The sequence below is a fragment of the Amblyomma americanum genome, chromosome 3 (assembly GCF_052857255.1).
Source record: "Amblyomma americanum isolate KBUSLIRL-KWMA chromosome 3, ASM5285725v1, whole genome shotgun sequence".
NCBI lineage: Eukaryota > Metazoa > Arthropoda > Arachnida > Ixodida > Ixodidae > Amblyomma > Amblyomma americanum.
The window spans coordinates 84,196,371-84,219,965 of record NC_135499.1 but is presented as its reverse complement, the minus strand read 5'-3'; the positions used below and the strand labels follow the sequence as shown (position 1 = coordinate 84,219,965).

General features: G+C 45.9%; 1 protein-coding gene across 1 annotated transcript in view; it reads left to right on the top strand.

Moving 5' to 3' along the window:
• The window catches only part of LOC144123868 (alcohol dehydrogenase [acceptor]-like), a 90,724-nt gene that overhangs the window by 46,649 nt on the left and 20,480 nt on the right, over positions 1 to 23,595 (top strand). Inside the window, exons 4-9 of the mRNA XM_077656594.1 lie at positions 1,208 to 1,339; positions 14,656 to 14,780; positions 14,960 to 15,127; positions 16,426 to 16,570; positions 17,243 to 17,397; positions 20,102 to 20,279. Of these exons, the coding sequence (XP_077512720.1) occupies positions 1,208 to 1,339; positions 14,656 to 14,780; positions 14,960 to 15,127; positions 16,426 to 16,570; positions 17,243 to 17,397; positions 20,102 to 20,279 (903 nt within the window). The remainder of the gene's footprint in view (positions 1 to 1,207; positions 1,340 to 14,655; positions 14,781 to 14,959; positions 15,128 to 16,425; positions 16,571 to 17,242; positions 17,398 to 20,101; positions 20,280 to 23,595) is intronic.

Below are 23,595 nucleotides of genomic sequence, written 5' to 3'. Positions count from 1 at the left end.
TTCACAATAGGCAGCGGGTGGCTGGAAGTGGTAAAGGAATACGCCTACTTAAGGCAAGTAGTAACAGCTTGTCTGGATCATGAGAGTGAAATAACTAGAAAGATAAGAAGGGGATGTAGCGCATATGGCAGGTTATCTCAGCTCATTACTGGCAGTTTACCAATATTTTTTAACGCCAGATTTATTGCCACGGGGCATCAAGATAGGCGAAGGTGTGATGAAGGATGTAGTAGTATTAAATTAATGTAAAAAGGCTAGCTGATTTAGTGAAGTTCAGTAAAGAACGATGGTCTCTGCGTCCAGGCAATATATGTTACATGCTGTTTAGCCGGTGTGTTCAGTTTACCAATATCCCTCACGTACGGGGCAGAAACATGAAGGCTAACGAAAAGGGTTCAGCTCAAGCTGAGGGAAACGCAGCGAGTCATGGAAAGAAAAATGATAGGTGTAACGTTAAGAGACCGGAAGCGGGTAGAGTGGGTGAGGGAGCAAGCGCGGGTTAATTACACCCTAGTCGAACTCAGAACGAAGATATGGGCTTGGGCAGGGCATGTGATGCAAAGGCAGGATAACCGCTGGTCCTTAAGGGTAACGGAGTGAATTCCAAGAGAAGGCAAGGGGTCGGCAGAAGGTTAGGTGGGCGGATGAGATTAAGTAGATTGCAGGCATAGGGTGGGCGCATCTGGCAAAGGATAGGGTTAATTGGAAAGACATGGGAGAGGCATTTATCCTGCAGTGGGTGTAGTAAGGCTGATGATAATGGTGGTGATGATGATGATGATGATTATGTTGATGACCCTTGGATGTCCACTCCAAACATGAGAAGTACCTCTCGTGACACCTAGGCCGGGGTCGACCAATGACTGCCTATTCCGAGAGGTTTGATCACGGCATGAAGTTTTATAATACCAGTGCAGTTGGAACCCGTCCAGGGCACTTCAAGCACAGTAGTTGAGAGTTGAGCGTCAAAGTATTTGAACCTACACCACGCAGTGTAACCATATTTTAAGCGTTTCTGCCCTTCAAGTAAGTGCACAGCCTTCGCACCGCTGCTTTGCCCGCACATGACCCCCCCCCCCCCCCAGCACGCGGACCTTGGTCACGAAATAGCTTTCTATGTCTCGATACCCTCCCCCATCTCTGGCTCACTTCTACCATCATGCTTTCTAACATTATACCGACGTGAAGCCTTACTTTCATTCCGCAGGCTACCATGGGGACAGCGGAGAGGTACCCGTGTCTTACCCAACGTCGCATACAAAGGCAACTGACGTATTCCTAGAAGCTGGCCGAGAGCTTGGCTACAGCAATGATGATTACAACGGCCGCAACCAAACTAGTGAGACAAACGCATGCTTTTCTCTTCTTGATGCTAGCGAAAAAAGGTATTTTCAAAGCCGCGGAATTAAAAGTCCTAAGATTGCGCTTTACTCTCCGACCCAATGCAATACTTGACAGCCATGGCTGTTTGCCACACCATCACGAAAGCGTCCTGTTCATTTTGGGTAGCTGGTGAACGGGAGAGGTATTCATTTCTACATACTGACACACTGAAGCCACAAGCGACCTTGGCAACATAATGTAACCTTTTTTGTAATTATCTATTCTGTTCATTTTGCACCTTTCCAACCCACTGATCTTTATGCGTTCTCCTATATCCTTCAAACAACAAGCTAATCGGTTTAGGAGGTGCATGAAATCTGCGCAGTTCACTTCTCTTTATTTTCTTTAAATGCTTCCATGTAGAAGTTTTCCATTAGGCGTCGCGCAATACATCCGCTGTTTTGTTGAACTAAGTTAAATTACTGGGTGGGCGATTTTTAGATGCCATGTAATGGCCGCAGCTTTGTGGGGAAGGCCGTTAAAGCCTGCATGCTCTTGAAATAAAAAATATAGAGTGAGAATGTAAGAGTGTAGGTCCTTTGGCGCAAACCTTGATGCAGAAGACCGGTTCATTATGATATAAGTGTCTCATATAACTTATTGTGCCCGGTGAAGCAAGCTACAAAATAGTATATAGAGATTGTAGAAGTAAAGCAGCATAAAGAACTAACGCCATCAAGTGAATTTCTCTTTTCAGAAACGCTCTGACATCGTTGCATTTCCTCAAACGGCCCGTGATAGGACATTACACGAGGAATGTGCGTTATAGTTACAAGAAAACGGTGTTCTTGAAATGGATGATAAACATATGGTGTTTGGCGTCCAGCTAGCGGATCACTGAAAACCAGAGATGACGAGAAATGATCGGAGATGGGCGGAGATGTGCGGAGATTCTTGCTACAGTAGCGTAGACGGCCTTGTGATGGGTTTTTGGCTAGTGAGACGATGACCTTCGGATATGTTTGACATTCATAAAGTGGTACACTATAACAAAAGATACAATCAAGACATTTTCAGCCGCGTTTCAAGATTACGTATTTTGGCTTTTCGTTGAAGGCAGACATTTTGTGTAATATGAGTACTCAGAATACATGAAGCGATTGGCGGAATTTATTATGTTTCTAACAATAAAGGGAAAAAAAAGGTAGGTGAGGGCCCTATTACCCTGACCTATTTTTTGATTTAGGACAGAGGTCTCCAAACTGTTCGATCGGAGGTGCAGATTGTTGATTTATCAAGGCGATGAGTGCCGAAAAAAAGTTAGGGATAACTTTCATATATATTTCTTACACATGTGTGGGAGCGTTTATTGTATGACCCGAGAGAGACCGAGGTGCTATTTAGGATCTTGCATCGTACTGAAGCGTAGCCAGTACCCAGAGAGAGAGGTAACTTCGTCGTCTTCAGGCACAGGTGTAGTGTCCGCGCATTCCGATAGCTGAACCCGTGACAGTTGGACACTACCGTTTCCTCCGGTGAAAAAGGAGCCAGTCTGGCGACTTACGCGGAAGATAGAACTGGGGAGTCATTCTACTGCTTCTATCAGTTGACGCAGATAGTTTCGCGGCCACGGCATCGGAAGTCCGCAGAGGGTGGAGCGGGCCCAACGAAGTAATTGACAGGAGAGGTTTGCTCGAGAACCTGTTAGGGGTCATAATATCGAGCAAGCAGTTTTCTCGAAAGGCCAGGAGGTGTAGGAGGCACTCGGAGCCACACAAGAAATTCGGCAGGACCAGATGTAGAGGTCTCGTACGTGTCGCAGTCATGCTCCTGCTGATACTGGTTCTGCGTGGTAAGCGAGCGAGCCTGCTGACGGCATTCTTTTCGGTACGTGGCGGCGTCGGCGAGGGACGTGCACCCAGAAATGTCCGGTCGGTAGCAAAAAACAGTATGCAGGGGGCAGGGGGCTTGCGGCCGTAGAGAGAAAGAAAGGAGAAAATCCAATGGTGATTTTCGTCTCAGTGTTGTATGCGTACGTTACGAAGGGAAGAACCTGGTCCCGGTTGGAGTTATCGGCGCTGACGTACATGGCCTGTACTACCACTGAGGGCGCATTTAAAATTTTCTGTCAGGCCGTTCGTCTGAGAGTGGTAAGACGAAGTGGTTAGGTGGGGAATGCGGCAATCCTTGAGAAGGGTCTCAAGAGCGCAGAAACAAATACGCGTCCACGGTCCCTGACAAGGTCTTAAGGAGCACCATGGCGATGAACCAGGTTCTTAAAAGCAAAGGAAGCAGTGTCACGGGCGGATGCAGACGGTAATAAAGACGCTTCAGTACGGCGGGTTGGATGGTCTATGGCCACTGTAATACAACGGGGACAAGAAGGAGAGATAGGGAGACGGCCGTAGAGGTCTATGCCAACGCGGTCAAACGGGTGGGCAGGTTAGAGTAACAGCCTCAACGAAAGAGGCGAGTTGCGAGGAGCAGTTTTATGCCCTTTACAAGAGGGGCAAGACCGCACAAAGTGGCGAACAAAGCGGTACATGTCACGCCAGTAGAACCCCAGACGCAGAGCGCGCAGGATTTCAAAACGCCGCCGTATGCGCACTTGAGGTGAACATGGACAGCAGCGCAAATGTCGGTGCGCAGATGGCGAGGAATGACTAGGAGTAATTAGCGTCCGTCAAACAGATAATTGCGAAGATATAGCAGGCCGTCCTGAAAAAAATTTCACGAGCTTGACGGAGGAGTGAGCGGGACGAATGATCTGTAGCGGGACTCGAAAAAAAGCCTAGGAAGGTTTTTCCGCGGCTCGGTAGACATATCGACAGTGGCAAGGGAGCAGAAATCTTAAGTAAGCACAGGGTCAGCCGATGAAGCACTAGGTAGTGGTGAGCAGGAAAGAGCGTCCGCGTCACTCTGCTTCAAGCCAGAGCGGTAAATGGCATGGATATCGTAGTGCAGTTATCGCAGAGCTCAGCGAGCGAGGCGGCCTGACGTGTCTTTAAGAGAGGCCAGCCAGCACAAGGCACGGTGGTCGGTGACTATACAAAACGGGCGGCTGTACACATAGGGGCGAAATTTTCCAGTAGCCCATATAATGGCCAAACATTTTCGGCCGGTAACAGAATAGTTGGCAACCTCTTTGCATGAGTAGGCGACAGCATACTCACGGAAACAAGGCTTGCGTTGGCTGAGAACAGCACCTAGTCCAATACCGCTGGCACAAGTGCGAATCTCAGTTGGCGCAACCCCGTCAAAGTGGCGCAAGATAGTATACGAAACCAAAAGTCGGCGCAAATTGACGGTGTTTTCGCAAGCAGGCTTCCAAGAGCAGAGGTTGGAGCAGCCGGAGACTTGCTGGCTCAGAGGGCGGTGCTCGAGGTGGAATTCAAGATGAAGCGGCGATAGTAACAGTAGAGGCCAACGAAGCAACGGAGCTGCTTCGGTGAGGTTGGCTTCAGAAATTCGGCAACTTTACTACGTTCGAAGGGGTCCGTAAAAATACCATCTTTATAAAAGACGTGTCATAAAATGGTGTGTTGTCCGGCAGCAAAGCGGCACTTTTTCAAATTAAGCTGAAGCCCAGCGTCAGTGAAAAAAACTGCGGGCGCGCTTCAGCCGGATGAGATGACAAGGAAAGTCCGCGTGAAAGGCGACGATGTCATCGTGATCGCAATGACAAGTCTCTCACTTGAGTCCACTGAGGACAGTGTCCCTCAGGCGTTCGACAGTTGCCGGGTTATTGCAAAGGCCAAACTGTATGACGTTGTACTCGTATTTATTAAGGCGGTTTTTGAGCAATCAGCTTCAGCTACTGGCAAGTTCCAGTTGCCTCAGCGCAAATCCAGCAAGGATATATACATGGCTCCCTTCAAGCAGTCCAGGGCGACATCGATACTTGGCAGAGGATGGACGTTCTTGCGCGTGATGTTGTTGAGGCGGCGGTAATCAACGCAGAGCCTGATGGAACCATTTTGCTTTTTGACCAACACAATCGGAAGCGCACAGGGAATATGCCAGGGCTGTATGATGTCCTCACGAAGCATTTCGTCCACGTGATCGGGAACGACGCGGCGCTCAGAAATTAACCTAGACACAATAGGGGCGCTGGCGCAGAGGGGCGTGTACGTACCAGTGCCAGTTCTGTGCACAGTGACAGACATGCCGCCTAAGACCGTCCAGACAGATCTAGGGAAAAAGTGAAACTCTGAAGGAGGGCGAAGAGTTCATCAAGTAGCGCGTGCGGCTGGTCGGCATCAATGACACGCTGGAAAACGTCGTTGGTTGCCGGATCGGTCGCAACGTCACTGGAGTTGAACTGCCGACGTCAAAAAAAAAAAGCTGCAGTATCAAAAATAGGCTATCATTAGAGAATGAAGATGGCTTCGAGACGTAAAAGTTCAAAATAGGTTTTTGGGGAAAGGAAACGGCGCAGTATCTGTCTCACATCTCGGCGGACACCTGAACTGCGCCGTAAAGGAAGGAATAAAAGAGGGACTGAAAGAAGACAGGAAGAAAGAGGTGCCGTAGTTGAGGGCTCCGGAATATTTTCGACCACCGGGGGTCTTTGACGTGCACTGACAAGGCACAGCACACGGGCGCCTTGGCGTTTCGCCTCCATCGTAACGGTGCCGCCTTGGTCGGGTTCGAACCGGGGTACTCTCGATCAGTAGCCGAGAGCCCTAACCACTGAGCCAACGTGGCGGGTAGATATAAACTGCACTTTGTGCATTGTGGAACGTGAGAACAGTGAAGGGAAACAGAATGAAAGGTTGGCGGGAGGCTGTTTCGGAAGGCTTGAAGAAATCCTCTGGATGAGTGACGCCCGCACAGGAGAGAGTTACGAGGGCGGCAGAAAATCGAGGAATGTCGGTGTCAATCACGACAAGAAGTTTGACCGTCTGCGTACGTTCGTCGCACAAGGGGGCGCCACACAACGGAGAAAGGCCAATTTCCGGTCCATAATGGCACAGTCCATAATGGCACGATGAGTCGAAAGGAAGTCGCATGCCAGGACGATGTCGTGTGAGCAGTGAGACAGAGCAATAAACTTGATGGTGCACAAAACATTTTCAATGAGGACACGGGCCGTACACGGGCCGTACACGTGGCAAAGGAATTAATACGCTGTGAGAAGGCGGTGCCGAGCTAAAAATCAGAAAGCGGGGTAGTCACAACTGGTGCAGGTGGTGGGTGCATCTCCCACCAACCTAGAACTTCGGTGCCGTACGCTTCCCCCTGCGTCAACCATGCTAGATGAAACTGCCTCAACACTGGCAGCCATTTCAGCCGCGGTGCTTTGTTCTGGCGTCATCCGGCAGCGTGACCCTTCCCTTTATTGACCTCGGAAAGACCGCGCCGCTATCACTGATCTTGCAGCATATTCAGGCGTAGGCAACAGCAAGAGAGCGGGGAAACTTTGTCTTCAGGCGCCGCGTAGTGTAGCCGCATGCCGGTAGCAGAACCAGTGACAGTTCTTGCGCTGCACACATAACATACAACATTATCGAATTTAAAATATGAATAGATATAATGAAACACATAAATAAATAGACACAAAACGATGCCACTGCAAATTTTCGAAACAGGCCTAACGTTGTCGACACCTCCGAGGGTGGGTTCAGATAATCCTGTACTCTTTGATTTGCATTGTCAGTGAGCCTGTCACTCAGTTTCTGTTAGTCCTGAGCAATTGAGTAAGCAAAGCACAGTAAGCAATGACATGCTTACCGAGATGCAAAAGTGCTCGCTCCGACCGCCAGCGCACAACCTCTCGGGAGAGCTCAGCAGGCTGTCGTTGGTTCGCAACAAGGACTGATCGGGCTAGTCGGTATTTCATAGCCTAAGGAAGGACGAGAGCAAAAAGGCGCAAGATTAATGGAGAGACTAAAACTACCACGCTGTCGAGCGCAGACCTCGACTTGGGTAGGTGGTGGGTTCGACCTCCGCTGGCGGCAGGATAACTACCGCATATTAAGTTTGTTTCAACGCTATTCCCCCAACGTGTTCTGGGCTTTTCAGGGTGGATGGCGTGGTAAAAGAGCCTGCGCGTTCAAGTCCTGTCACTGTGATCTTGTATGGCCACAAATGAACTTTTAACGCGCAAAGCTAATTTAAACTTCTGCGCACCAACGAAACGTTGAAGCCGGGGCAGGCAAAAGGGCCTTCTTAATTAGAGTTTCACTTATGAAAAACAGAGCGGAAGGCTGGGCCAATGGCATTGCTTGCGCCCTATAGAAACACAGGCGGGTACTCGGCGGCATCGAGGATCGAATGCCGCACCTCCGGCACGCGAGGCGCAAGCTCAGACTGCTAGGCCACCGCTGCTGTCATGAGAAACACCACAGTGACGGTTTCTTCTTTATCCCTGTGTCTACACCGCTGTTTTTTCTTTTCAATCTTGACTTCCATTGGCTCGCCCCCTCCCTGATTCCGGGAGCGGAGCAACGTTTATTGAGCATGCAGGCGGCAAAACTTCACCCCTTAGCCGCCGGTGCACAGTAATCATCCGCAAAAGTTTTCGTGCGGACCGCGCTCTATTTGGCGCCGCTATCATTGTCTTCAATTACAGTGTTTTCACTCGTCATGTTGTGATGAACGTTTGGTGAACTCGAGCTCTTCCATACTACTGTTATGCTGCCAGTTCTTCAGCCAGAAAGCATGTTCGCGAAAAATATCTGACGTCTGGCAAGTAATATCCCAGGCTCATACGCTTCTCTAGATAAGACCGCATTCAGTCTCCCCCTCAGCCAGGCGTCGGGCGTTGGAAACTGACCACGCTCGTGTAGAGATTGTAGGTGCAATCCGCGCGGATAGAAGAACTATGTGGAGTCGTTGTCTCGTTTCGGCGTTGTGACCAATCAGTGCATTTAAGCTGTAGGACAATAGAATACGAACTGTCCTGTTTTGCAGCCAAGTTAACATCAAGAATGCATAGCTCGGGTTACATGGTCGCACATGCAGATCAGAAACGATCCTCCAAAGGTACCCGGCGTGATGCCTGTGAGAGGCCGAGCTCAATGGTCACGGCGGACCTGTGTGCGGACGTCGTTGTGGGGATTGTGCCCCACCGCCAGGCGATCGGAACGGCTCTGAGGGTTGGATGTCGGCTCAGGAGTCGGGAATCGGCTCTGCGGGTCGGATAGGCCATCCGGGCTACGTTGGACAGCAAATGACTACTGTCGTGCATGGACAACCAGCCCGGATTCCAAATCTACAAGATGCAAAATTTCTCCTGCGAACGCCCTTGGGCAAGCCCGGTGCTGCGCCGCAAGGCAACAACGCCCTAACACTCCCTTGACAAGCTAAGATGCTGCGCCGCCAGCCAGCGGCGCTCTCTGGAGAAGCTTCAGCGAACGACATGTCCAAACGTGCAGCATATTGCTAGACAGCCAGGCGCCGGTTCCCGTTTCCCCCGGATGTCACCGCGCGCGGCAAACTTGAAGCGGGTGGCCAGCGCGGTCGCTGGTTGGACCTATCGGACGGCTGTCAAGTGCTGGCTTTTTATTGGTCTATTTGAGTGACAACCGTTTCTCGGGGCTATATAAGCCTCAACGCTGCCTCCTGGAGAGCACTCCGTTCTACCGAGCCCGTTCTACAGAGACCGACCCACCGTGAGCCGAGTGCCGCTCACGAGTGGAGTGAGATGTGTGACGCGTTGGAGTCTCGCATGACGTCGCTGTGCGAGAACAGTCGCGTTTGCTGATAGCCCTCGGCCCCTGTGCCGCTCTCGTCCTGTATAATGCTCTGTACAGAATGTATAAAATCCCTTTTGTTATTCTCACCGACGCCTGACTCGGAGTATTCGCTACCGACTAGAGAGCGGGCAACGCTATGTCACAAAACGGGTGGCGAGCGTTACGGGACCACCTCAAAGTCGCAACACTACTTTCGTGAAGGCGCCACCTTTATTGACATAATGCAGGTCAGCTTATCAACCTGAATTACTGACGTAATGCAGGTCAGCACAGTTCTGTAAGAAAGAAACATACATTTTCACCGCAACATACAACGGCATTGGCTCCACCTCGGACGTGGGTGCCATTTTCGACGGCAAAACTTTCCTTTTCAGCTGCTTACGGAAGCATCTACTATTTTTATCATATCTAGTATCTGAAGAATGACAACAAAAACAAACAACTTCTAACTCTCATCGTGCAGATACCAATAAACATCAACTGGTTCGCTAAATGGTTATCTCATAGCGTCGCGACACTATGGAGATTTCTGAAGTACCAAAGATTAGACTCTGAACTATCAATCTTTGAACTACCGAAGATTAGACACAATTATACGCAGTGGTCAACGACTGTATGAGTGATTTGGTGGATTCATCGCTGAGGGGCAGTGTAGTCGGCGCCATGGTCCAAGTTGGAGTCTCAATGCCGAATTTGGTTGCCCATGACAGACTTCGCTGCAGCCTGGGTGCTAGGGCAAAGTGTCCCCATCCCTGATCTGGCGGCTTTGTACACAGCTTTGAACACACACAGCTGTCTCTTTTGTTCTGTACAATGGGCCGCGCTGAAACCAAGCGAACTAGTCTAAAATTCTTTCTGCTTTAATAGGCGCATTCCATTCGCCCCTTCTTCCTTCCGGCACCTCCGGCTCCTGGAGCCCAAGTGGCATGGACCCACCTGGTTCAAATCCCCATGAAAGACAGATTCTCATTATCCACCAAGGTGACACCGCAACTCTCCGTCCTTTGTAAGCAAACTGTGATCACGTGGCTTTTGCGACTCCAGACAAAGACTAAAACCGGGCTGTTAAATTCATAATGTCTATACCTCAACAAGCATTACTGTACTTATCTTCCCAAAGAAGGTCTGAAATTTACAGGATACTTCCGGCCACATGTTTGATTTTTTTCAATGTGCAAGGAAATCACGGCACATTCCCGTTTTTGCTTTTCCTTGCAATCATAATGCCACAGCCGCGGCCGGACTACATCCCGCGATGTTCCCCTTGTGGTTTGTAGAACAGAAAGTTGGGCAAGTTGATTGAATGCATAGCTGGAGAAAGCGCTAAAGGAAACGCGTAGATGGAGAAGAATATCTACAAGTACAGGCTAATACGAGTACAGGACAAGCCTATAAGCCTAACAAGTACAGGCTGATAAGTTTCGTGCTTTACACCAGAACACAGATCTGACTGCCATAATAGCATCATTGAAGTTGAAGTGCCGAAAAAAGAGCCCATTGCACGGGAAATTACAATTAGAAGAACGAAAAGTTGGGCAAGTTGATTGAATGCATAGCTGGAGAAAGCGCTAAAGCAAACGCGTAGATGGAGAAAAATGTTTACAAGTACAGGATAATACAAGTGCAGGACAAGCTAATAAGGCTAACAAGTACAGGCTAACAAGTTTCGTGCTTTACGCCAGAACACAGATCTGCCTGCCATAATAGCATCATTGAAGTTGAAGTGCCGAAAAAAGAGCCCATTGCACGGGAAATTACAATTAGAAGAACGGAAAGTTGGGCAAGTTGATTGAATGCATAGCTGGAGAAAGTGCTAAAGCAAACGCGTAGATGGAGAAAAATATTTACAAGTACAGGCTAATACGAGTACAGGACAAGCTAATAAGGCTAACAAGTACAGGCTAATAAATTTCGTGCTTTACACCAGAACACAGTTTTGACTGCCATAATAGTATCATTGAAGTTGAAGTGCCAAAAAAGGGCCAATTGCACGAGAAATTACAATTACAAAAAGAACGGAAAGTTGAACAAGTTGATTGAATGCATAACTGGAAAAAGCGCTAAAGCAAACGCGTGGATGGAGAAAAATATTTACAAGTACAGGCTAATACGAGTACAGGACAAGCTAATAAGGCTAACAAGAACAGGCTAATAAGTTTCGTGCTTTACACCAGAACACAGATCTGACTGCCAGAATAGCATCATTGAAGTTAAAGTGCCAAAAAAACAGCCCATTGCATGGGAAGTTACAATTAGAAGAACAGAAAGTTGGGCAAGTTGATTGAATGCATAGCTGGAAAAAGCGCTAAAGAAAACGCGTGGACGGAGAAAAATATCTACAAGTACAGGCTAATACGAGTACAGGACAAGCTAATAAGGATAACAAGTACAGGCTAATAAGTTTCGTGCTTTACACCAGAACACATATCTGACTGCGAAAATAGCATCATTGAAGTTGAAGTGCCAAAAAACAGCCCATTGCACGGAAAATTACAATTAGAAGAACTGAAAGTTGGGCAAGTTGATTGAATGCATAGCTGGAGAAAGAGCTAAAGCAAACGCGTGGATGGAGAAAAATATTTACAAGTACAGGCTAATACGAGTACAGGACAAGCTAATAAGGCTAACAAGTACAGGCTAATTAGTTTCGTGCTTTACACCAGAACACAGATCTGACTGCCATAATAGCATCATTGAAGTTGAAGTGCCAAAAAAAGAGCCCATTGCACGGGAAGTTACAATCAGAAGAACAAAAAGTTGGGCAAGTTGATTGAATGCATAGCTGGAGAAAGCGCTAAAGCAAACCCTTGGATGGAGAAAAATATTTACAAGTACAGGCTAATACGAGTACAGGACAAGCTAATAAGATTCGTGCTTTACACCAGAACACAGATCTGACTGCCATAATAGCATCATTGAAGTTGAAGTGCCGAAAAAAGAGCCCATTGCACGGGAAATTACAATTAGAAGAACGGAAAGTTGGACAAGTTGATTGAATGCATAGCTGGAGAAAGCGCTGAAGCAAACGCGTTGATGGAGAAAAACATTTACAAGTACATTCTAATACGAGTACAGGACAAGCTAATAAGGCTAACAAGTACAGGCTAATAAGTTTCGTGCTTTACACCAGAACAAAGATCTGACTGCTATAATAGCATCATTGAAGCTGAAGTGCCAAAAAAAAGAGCCCATTGCACGGGAAATTACAATTAGAAGAACGAAAAGTTGGGCAAGTTGATTGAATGCATAGCTGGAGAAAGCGCTAAAGCAAACGCGTGGATGGAGAAAAATATTTACAAGTACAGGCTAATACGAGTACAGGACAAGCTAATAAGGCTAACAAGTACAGGCTAATAAGTTTCGTGCTTTACACCAGAACACAGTTCTGACTGCCATAATAGTATCATTGAAGCTGAAGTGCCAAAAAAAGAGCCCATTGCACGGGAAATTACAATTAGAGGAACGGAAAGTTGGGCAAGTTGATTGAATGCATAGCTAGAGAAAGCGCTAAAGCAAACGCGTGGATGGAGAAAAGTATTTACAAGTACAGGTTAATAAGTTTCGTGCTTTACACCAGAACACATGTCTGACTACCAAAATAGCATCATTGAAGTTGAAGTGCCAAAAAAACAGCCCATTGCATTGGGAAATTACAATTAGAAGAATATATATATATATATATATATATATATATATATATATATATATATATATATATATATATATATATATATATATATATATATATATATATATATATATATATATATATATATATGTATGTATATATATATATATATAATTGGTTTTTGGGGAAAGGAAATGGCGCAGCATCTGTCTCATATATCTTTGGACACCTGAACCGCGCCGTAAGGGAAGGGATAAAGCAGGGAGTGAAAGAAGAAAAGACGAATAGGTGCCATAGTGGAGGGCTCCGGAATAATTTCGACCACCTGGGGATCTTTAACGTGCACTGACCTCGCACAGCACACGGGCGCCTTAGCGTTTTTCCTCCATAAAAACGCAGCCGCCGCGGTCGGGTTCGAACCCGGGAACTCCGGATCAGTAGTCGAGCGCCCTGACCACTGAGCCACCGCGGCGGGGCATTAGAAGAACGGAAAGTTGGACAAGTTGATTGAATGCATAGCTGGAGAAAGCGCTGAAGCAAACGCGTGGATGGAGAAAAACATTTACAAGTACAGGCTAATACGAGTACAGGACAAACTAATAAGGCTAACAAATACAGGCTAAGAAGTTTCGTGCTTTACACCAGAACACAGATCTGCCTGCCATAATAGCATCATTGAAGCTGAAGTGCCAAAAAAAGAGCCCATTGCACGGGAAATTACAATTAGAAGAACTGAAAGTTGGACAAGTGGATTGAATGCATAGCTGGAGAAAGAGCTAAAGCAAACGCGTGGATGGAGAAAAATATTTACAAGTACAGGCTAATACGAGTACAGGACAAGCTAATAAGGCTAACAAGTACAGGCTAATAAGTTTCGTACTTTACACCAGAACACAGATCTGACTGCCATAATAGCATCATTGAAGTTGAAGTGCCAAAAAAAAGAGCCCATTGCACGGGAAGTTACAATTAGAAGAACGGAAAGTTGGGCAAGTCGATTGAATGCATAGCTGGAGAAAGCGCTAAAGCAAACCCGTGGATGGAGAAAATATTTACAAGTACAGGCTAATACGAGTACAGGACAAGTTAATAAGGCTAACAAGTACAGGCTAATAAGTTTCGCGCTTTACACCAGAACACAGATCTGACTGCCATAATAGCAGCATTGAAGTTGAAGTGCCACAAAAAAGAGTCAATTGTACGGGAAATTACAATTAGAAGAACGGAAAGTTTGGCGATTTAGTTTAAGCGCACAGCTAAAAAGAACGCAAAGATACAGAGTCTAAAGAATCAAAAGAATTGCAAGGACTGGCGACTATCGTTGTAAATCTTGTTATTCGTTTGTCTTATTCTTTTCGCGCTTTTTTTATCAAAGGGCTCCTCTTGCGGCGTTTCCTGTCATTTGGACATTTACCCTTGCTAAGAGCTCAAGGGTACATTACAGATCTCTGCAGGCCATTTTTTTTATCTGCGTGGGAACCACACAATAGGGAGGGAGAATTCCGGCCTTCTTATATAATCCGTTCAGGATACTAAACTGGGCGCCCATTGCTCACAGCGACATTAAGACTCGTGTGAGTGCTTGCGCGCCAGACTAAGCCTCAGAACATTGGAACAAGGTCTTGTCAAATTAATTTTATTGCGACAATATGGAGTAGCCACTGACGGCCGATGTAGCGCTAAGTTTACGCCACCTGTCGGCGACCACAACCCCAACCTCCAACTTGCAAACTCGCGCTCAAGAAGCCCCTGCTGTAGCTAGCAAAAACCGCGGAAGGTGCAGTGCTTCTCTCCCAAGTCATCGTGCTAAAGCGGAATAAAATGAAACCACTAGCGGGAAAGCATCTGACTTAGTGGTATCTTACTAATTTGAATGATTAGCCTTAGTCAGTATTACAGAAGCACCTCAGTGTGGCTACAGTCTGCCCCATACAAAAAGGCCCATAGCTGCTTTTGTGTGCTCGGTTGCGTGTGATGTTGTCGGGATACTATTTTTCATTCCAGGCTTTTCCCTCGTTCAGAACAACATCAAGAACGGGGAGCGCTGGAGCTCCAGCAGGTCGTTCATCAACACCACGGTCCGGAAGAGAGCAAACCTAGACGTCGCACTTTACTCGCACGTGACTAAGGTATTGGTTGCGTGCAGATTTTTTTTATACAAGTAGGTAATGTCTCGACATGTAAAAACAGCCAATAAATTACGCCCTGAGGCGTCTCATAAGCAGCCACACTGTCTATTGTTGTTGGGCACAATGCGTCTCACACTTGAGAGGCACCGAGACCGAGTTGAGATGAACTTTCTCCGCAGCTTCTGTTCCAAGAAAAAACTGCCGTTGGAGTCGAGTACAAGCGCTACTTCACAACGCACACAGTCCGGGCCACAAAGGAAGTCATCCTCTGCGCCGGCGCTATCGCTTCCCCGCAGCTTCTTATGCTGTCTGGCATCGGACCTCGAAAACATCTCGAGTCTCTTGGGGTAAGACTATGTCGAAAGTTCGAGCATTCAGGAATAATCACCGCGTAATTTCTCAGTTATTCGTGAGTGTTGCGCGGCCTACAGGCAAAGTTTTCAAAGATTACGCACGAGAAATAAAGTAATATCTGCACCACCGCATGTGTCATGCCCTGGAACCAGCGTTCACAGTGAATTTCTTTGCATCCGAAAAAAGTAAAACAGTTCAGGTCAGTACTTTTCTTGTAACCTAAAAGCGCGTTCATTGTCTCATTTCTGTATGCCAGACCTCTTTGTACTATAAATAGGTATGTTGCAAATGCTCTTGTCGGAAAGTATCAGCGCTTTGTTCACAGTTATGGCTGAATGTCTATGCCTCTTTCTCTTAAACATTAGCCCCTCGATGAGACGTGAACCTCATTTCAGTATTCAGCTTCATAAGTAAAAAAACCGTAACCTGGGTTAGAATTCTAGCCGCGCCGAAACGGTTTCAGGCACCATTGCTATTCACCCACCGTGGTGGCTCAGTGGTTAGGGCGCTCGGCTACTGAGCCGGAGTTCCCGGGTTGGAACCCGACCGCGGCGGCTGCATTTTTATGGAGGAAAAACGCTAAGGCGCCCGTGTGCTGTGCGATGTCAGTGCACGTTAAAGATCCCCAGGTGGTCGAAATTATTCCGGAACACTCCACTACGGCACCTCTTCCTTTCTTCTTTCACTCCCTCCTTTATCTCTTCCCTCTTACGGCGCGGTTCTGGTGTCCACCGATATATGAGGCAGATACTGCGCCATTTCCTTTCCCCAAAACCCAATTACTATTAATATTATCCCTATTCATTTGCACATCAAACTTCGTCCTGCCGAGAACCATGAAAAGAAATTCTATTCGTACGGTAATTGCCCTCTTCGAGTGAAAAAAAAAGGTGTTCTAAAAACGCGATAAATAAATATGCGATAAAAGTGCTATAAATATGTCTACGCAGTGAGCTATGCTTGCATAAAATCCAGCCAAAGGCGTTGCCTAAGTCTTCTTCCTCCCAGTCATGGGCTGGCTTGGTATGGTTGAAACTCTTCTAGATATTCTGCACTGAGCTCGCGCTCATTTGCCGACCCTGTTTTTTTCACAATACGCGTGCGCGAACAAAATTAATGGTATCTGTAATTTTAAAACGCACATGCGAGCGTTACGGCGAACGCAGGATTGATCGCCTAGCTGCTTGGAATGCTTTCTCCTGACACCCACTGCTGTTTTCTTGGCCCTTCATATCAGCCTACTTTATGAAGCAATTTTTTATGCACTAAGCGTGCGCATGCTTTATTCCAGATAAATGTCCTCGCCGATCTTCCAGTAGGCGAAAAGTTGTTCGATCACGTTACTGTAAACGGAATAGCGGCAACGAGCAAAGAAGATATCGAGCTCAACTATTATGATCCATCGACAATTCCTGATTATGCATTAAAAAGGACCGGTAGGTGCCATGATTTTTAGCGAGATTTAAGGAAACGCTGTATTAGTGCCGCTTCTAAAACATACGCGGTATCACACAGTGCCGGCTTCTGCGGTTCCAGATTTACATTAAGTTATCCGCCGTTTGCAGGCTTGTGCACTTTCTTACTCCATGGCCTAGTTTTAAGAATAGCACACACAAGCACGAGCCGCACGAGCAGCATTTGTATTCTGACATATGAGCTGAAAATATGCAAAGCACTTTTTCTGAAGAATATCTACCCACCGAAAAAAGTTTCAATGCTCAGTGAGACTCCAGAGGGTTCCGCCTTTCTACAAAACACCGAAGGGCAAACTGGTGATACATGCGGCGCCACTCTTGCAGGCATTCATTCATCTGAAGTTCAGAAACATGACATCACGTTAGCTTGGGCTCTTTATCAGGCGTCAGCAAAAAAACAAAAATTCAAAGTTAGTGTTTTCAAAGTGACTAAACCATACGAAAAATGGTTAAATAACACTGCCTTTAATTACTTAACCTCGCATGCGAGTAAACTGCTACGTTTCTTGGGGCTAGAGGGCTAGTTCGCAGTATGTTATTTAGGAAATATGAAATGATCCTGATCTGGGGTTCCATACCCTGCCAGATGACCTTACGGACGGTATATAACACAAGTTTATTTTCTTCTTTCAGGTCCTTTGACACACGCCTATGGCGTCGAAGGCGTGGCGTTCCTCAGTACACCGGGCTCTGATCCCACACATCCGAACATTCAGTTTCTTTACGTCACGCTCAATCCAACTAGCGTTGAAGCTGAGTACATTGCTGGTCAAATCGGTATTTCGCAGGTCAGTTTTCAAACCTCGTGGAGTCAGAAAAAGGATGAAGGCGCGGTCACGTAGACAGACGTTAGTTTCAGCGTCATCTCTATGTGTGAGGTGCACGTGACAAGAGAACGTCGTGATTAGTGGTTGACAAGACACATCAAAAAGAGTTGGCATGAGCTATAAGTATGCCACGCTAGAAATGGCAGTATAAGATTCATATATTGTGATATCACTACATGCGGGCGACAACCACGAACTCTCGGGGTGGGGTGGCGCCACGTCTGACAGTTTATGCCGTCGCTCTCGTGATGATGATATCATTTCAGGCGAAGGATGCGATCCCCTCATAAAAAAAAAACCTTTAAAGCTAAAGCTGCAGCAGACAAAATAGAAGAGCGTATTTCAAAGTTACCAATAGTGTAATAAAATTCCGGGACTGTTTGCACTGCCCTAAAATTTCAAAATGGCGGATAATGGTACCTGGCAGGGAGTCTCGAAGCGCAAGTTTCGCCAAAGGGTCGAAAACTCGAGAGACCGGTCACTCCTCTCAATTTAACCAAGTGTCCTTATTATGCAAGCCCTGGTCTGTGGCATATACGCTAAGGACAGCGGTGCCTCCCTCTGCTACAGCCTGACGTCTCTGATCCTTTCACCGCAGCGACGAGCTGACCACTGTAGCGGTACTGAGTTTCTAGAATTGAGGAAGTGATTGTAGTACTTTATCTCTCTATATATGCAGGTCCGTTATACAATGCTCTACCATTATAGAACTAGGACTGCCGATGTTTCATATAGTGAGTCGCCTACTCCAGAAGCAACAGGTGACTCACACATAGACCTGTTGTGTTCAGTTGCTGCTTTGTGGTCCTTCGTGGTCCTCCATCACGACTTCTCTTTCACAGGTGCTTGATGGGCATGGAAATTCACTACCATAAACAGCATAACTTTATAATCCTCGCGCTCTTAAGATATTAAAATTTACGCCCAATCAAAAGTACTGAAACTGAAGCTGACGATTTAGGCCTCTAAATATTCCGCAACCCGCTTATCAAAATGGTCCTAAGCAGGATATATTAAACTGAGAAACACTTTTGGCGGTAAAGGAAATTTTCTTTGAAAATGCAACTAAAGCTCATATTTTAGTGCAAGAAAGTGTGCGATCAACACTTTTCGGATTTTGCGTCAGGTCCGAAAATCAGCACCGTAGCGCTTCCTGCGCTTCCACCGCAGAGCAAGAGGGGAGAGACCGAGCCCGATTGACTGGAACCAATTGATGCATTGCTTCGCTGTCAGGAAAATAGCAACTCCTAGTAAAAGAGAATGTTACACGAAACTCTACAGGCCTGTTCTGGCGATCACCCCATTGTGTCCGTATTGTGCTGAGCCGGAAACAATAGAGCACTTTCTTCTCTTTTGTCGTCGCTACTCATCGATCCGGAGGCGACTATTAGAGGTCCCACTGCAGAATCTCAATTTGCGTTTGTGTTCTGCGGTTGTTCTGTTCATTGGCACTTCTATGCTTGGCCATACCAAAGGGAATGTGTGCTCTGCCGTTCAAAATTATCTCCTAGAATCAAAACTTCTAAATTCATAAGCTTTCGTACTGCCCATACCATCATAAGCTTTGGTGTTTGGGTAACTATTTTTTGCAATTCCTTCTCTTTCTCTCTCAATCTCTTTCTTTGATTCCCTTACCTAATTTTCAGTTTGTCAGGCCGCTCTAACCTCCTGCAACCTCCTCTGCTACGGAAACAGAGTTACACAATTTTTGTTAGGTCATCCCACGCTTGCCATATGCAATCTGCAATTTAAATTGTCACCGCCTGGTTATGGCCAATCCCCCTTGTGGGTATATGCCATTTTGTGAGGAAAACAACAACTCCGCAGGCACTGTGCGTGTCGCATATATTAAGGTAGCTTCATGCATTTCGCTGTAAACGAACCGCCTCCCCTCGATCCAGTAGTACGAGCGTTCTTCTAAGCTGTGCTGTCGTTGGAAATGCGCACTGATGCTCAAGTTCCAGTTTGTAAGAGCGTCAAAAATCTCGCTATCATTTTGTTCAGAACTTTATTACACTGAAGTTTACTTCTACCGACTGCAGCAGTCTTTGATATTGTCTATGAATTTGGCGGAGAACGCCGATAGATGGACCGCCCGCTTTCAAATAGGATTACTTGGATGCGGCGGTATACCATGAAATCAAAGAGCGAGGCCAGAAGGACTGCAGTGTACCGAAAAAAAAATTAAGATAGCTTTGGGAAAGCCAGGCGCGTGCGAACGCAACAGTGAGTCTCTCGCGATCCCGCTGGGCCGCGGAGTGGAACTGTTGCAGGATGTAGGCTAGCCTTTGCGTGATAGTTACCACACCTCTCTCAGTTTCTCTGAAGGGAAGTTCCACACAATTTAACTTAGAGGACCCAAGGCAGCTCTCCCAGTTCTCCCTGCGGAGCAAGCCGCGTATATAATCTGGTTGCCTAATTTTTTTATATGGAGACAGCCATCTGAGGCGGAGCTGTGCAATCATTGCACTAGGCATGGTACGCAAGTTAAATTATTTACTGAGAACTTAGGTGCTAACATTGATTACAGCCAGGTATCATCTGACACCAGGCGTTATACTTCTACATTTTATCAGATACATTGTTCATCGTAAATAAATTGCAATTTGAAGTAAATATCTTATTGGCACCATTTTTAAAAACACGTGTACCACACATGTTTCAGATGTTTGACGGCTACTACAAGCCAAAACGAGGACAGCATGTTCTAATGATCGTGCCCGTACTTTTACGGCCAAATTCTTCGGGCTATATTTGGCTCAAGAGCACTGATGCCAATGAATACCCCATCATTCAGCCTCGATTTCTCTCGGAAAGCAGTGACCTGGACACTCTGGTTGAAGGTATGTACCATCACGTAAACTGCTTAGAATGTTGCTCTCCAAGGAATGTTTTTCTGTCTTGCCCTACTGAACTTCCAATGCGGTTTCCAGGGTGTTCAATTTTGAAAAGGCAAATGTTTCAAAATACAAAGGGTCTGGATTCGCATGTCTCTGCCTGATTAGCTATCAGATTCATTATTCCTTGATATTTCACAAACTTTATGAAAAGTTAGTGAAACATCAAGCAAATAAAAATAACACCTGTGGTCTATCAAAATTAACAATAGTAAATCGACTGTATGTCCTGAGCGTAACGGTCGACTTTCATGCACCAAATCATTTCACATCTTGCTCGACAAAACTTGAAATGTCTTTGAACATAAGGCTTGCAGTTATTTTATTTTCATATGCACTGTTGCCATATACAGGCATTGATATTTTCGCGAATCTCAGCAGTGTTTGTTTGTTCATTCTTCAAAGCTGCCGGCACGCCGCTTTAGCGCTTTGTTTGAGATGCGACACACGACCATATTTACCTCGATTGATCGCATCCAGACGGACCCGAGTATATGTTGTTCCAGAACGTTGTAGTAACTACATGCTTTATCTAGAAAGTTCACTATCAGCTTTAAAGTGAGCACTGCCGAAAGCGCCGGGGATTCTGTTAGACGACCGTCGAGCACGCTGTCGCTTCGCCGCCGCCGAGTGATTCAATCCATTGTGGGCGCAAATCAGCCCGAATAAAGAGTGTTGCTTAGACACCGTTTTCGCTGCCTTTCTTCTCTCCCTACTGCAGTCACCACTTCCTCAAAGAATAAATGTGAAACTTTTCATCACAGAAGTCTCATCAGCTATGAATAATACAGAATTCGAGTAATTAATGAGGGTTCAGAATTTATAGCAGCAAGTAAGGTCTATAGAATAAACAATTTATCGCAATTTGTGCATTGTATAGAGACTTCTATGGTACTGTGTTTCAGAACGGCGAGTTTCTTAAGACACGTATTAATTTTTCTCGTGAAGAATTCATGCATAAGGCAGGACAGATATATAAATCCTACATGGCGGTAACAAGTTCAGTTTGTCAAATATTAACCGGGAGTGTGCATCGTAGTCAAGCTTGTGAAATTATGCGCACGGCTTGTTATTTTAACCTGTGCATTTTAGTTATATTGGCAGTTGTTGTAGCGGCATAGATACAGGGACGCTATCTTAGCATTAAAAAAGAAGGCACATTGAAGCTGCAGTAATTTTATCCTTTTCGGAACGATGAAAACTTCATAAGAGCCCGACGCTACGTTTTTCTTTCACGCATATCATTTCGGCCACCGCGGTGGCTCAGTGGTTATGGTGCTCGGCTGCTGACCCGAAAGACGCGGGTTCGATCCCGGCCGCGGCCGATGAATTTCGATGGAGGTGAAATTATAGAGCCCCATGTGCTGTGCGATATCAGTGCAGGTTAAAGAACCCCAGGTGGTCGAAACCTTCGGAGCCCTTCACTATGGCGTCCCTCATAGCCTGAGTCGCTTTGGTACGTTAAACCCCATAAACAAGCCAACAAACATTTCGGCATGGTCACCTCACGACATGCTCTCTTGAAAAATAACACCAATGACGGCAAAGTTTTTGTTCGCTCCAGCTTGACTGAGATAAAAGTCTTATTTATCGAATCGTTTTCGGGGCAGAATACAACTGCCTTCATCTCAGAAATATGTATAATGTAGGCAAGAAGATTGGCAGGCTCTAATATGTTACATGCGCATATACATTATTTGCGATAGATTCGAGATCGGGAAATCTATCTCCTGGGAAAAGTAAACTCATCTCATCGCACACATCATGAATTAAATTTCTACAATAATAATTACCATGTGATGTATGTAAATGTGTAATATTAATGTTCCGAAAACGCTGGCATGAGGGACACCATTTTGGAAAAATATTTTATCCTCAGGTCAGGTTTCCACCGCGGCACCTGGAGAAAGTAAACATAAAACCTTCACCGAGTTCTTGACTCGTAAGGCCGTCGTGATCCAGAATCAAGTGGACTGCACATTCACTGCGCCACCTCACTGGTGATTTAAAACAGTAGTCAATCGTCACCAGATAAGGTCAGGTCTTTGGTTTATATCATTTAAGCAGGTATTCAATGTAACGGTGTTTACGGCTTTCATAAGTTTGTTTGTTTTGTTGCTTTGTTTTATCATCTATATGAGCATTTGCTAATTTTCGCTCTTTACCATCCCCTCAAAGAGAACTCCTTTGTGTGTGTAAATAGACCAGAGATATTCAAAGATATCCGAAGGCTTACGAGATTTTAGTATTCGCCTTTTTCCCACGTACGCCATTTAACCTCACCTTCTTCTTCACAAGAAAATACTTTCTGCCAGTTAGTTTTAAACTAAAAGCTAGAAAAAGTTTTATTTAAGCATTGCTATGTCTCTTAATGGATTTTAATGAGTTTATCAGCCTTTCATTTGGAACGAGCAGCCTTTCATTGGGAATACCAAACAATTTCTTAAGTGATCGCTCTCAACTACAGCTAAAGTACCAGTGAACAAAGAAGCATGTTTTATGAGTTTGTAATAAAATCGTTAACCAGCGTCGTTCTGTTGAAACGAACACTAGTTCGATGCGTAATAAAGTTTCAGTTCATATGGGCTGCTAACAGTTTATAAAGTTTAGAGCAACGGCATGACTTGTTCAGCAGATACATGCTCATGTTGCCTCCCGATATAAATTCCTTCTTATTAACACTATTCTAGCAGAAATGGGCACCAAGAAATGAAAAAAAAAATCCGCATTCCGGTAAGATATTTTGTATGTAGTCGAATGTATGTCGAACAGGCTTTCTAGGGTGATATTGTTCGTGATTTTATTTATTCACAGGCGAGTGAGCATCTAATTAAAAATGTTTTATTAGTGGCCTAGTGCCGCTGCCTTTTTTTCACATTGATTGTTATTTATTGATTGATTAATTCAATACTGCCAACCTTTATAGACCCAAGCAGGAAGGGAACAGCAATATGGAGAATGATAATAATAATAATAATTGGTTTTTGGGAAAGGAAATGGCGCAGTATCTGTCTCATATATCGTTGGACACCTGAACCGCGCCGTAAGGGAAGGGATAAAAGGGGGAGTGAAAGAAGAAAGGATGAGAGAGGTGCCGTAGTGGAGGGCTCCGGAATAATTTAGACCACCTGGGGATCTTTAACGTGCACTGACATCGCACAGCACACGGGAGCCTAAGCGTTCTGTCTCCATAAAAACGCAGCCGCCGCGGTCGGATTCGAACCCGGCAACTCCGGATCAGTAGCCGAGCGCCCTAAGCATT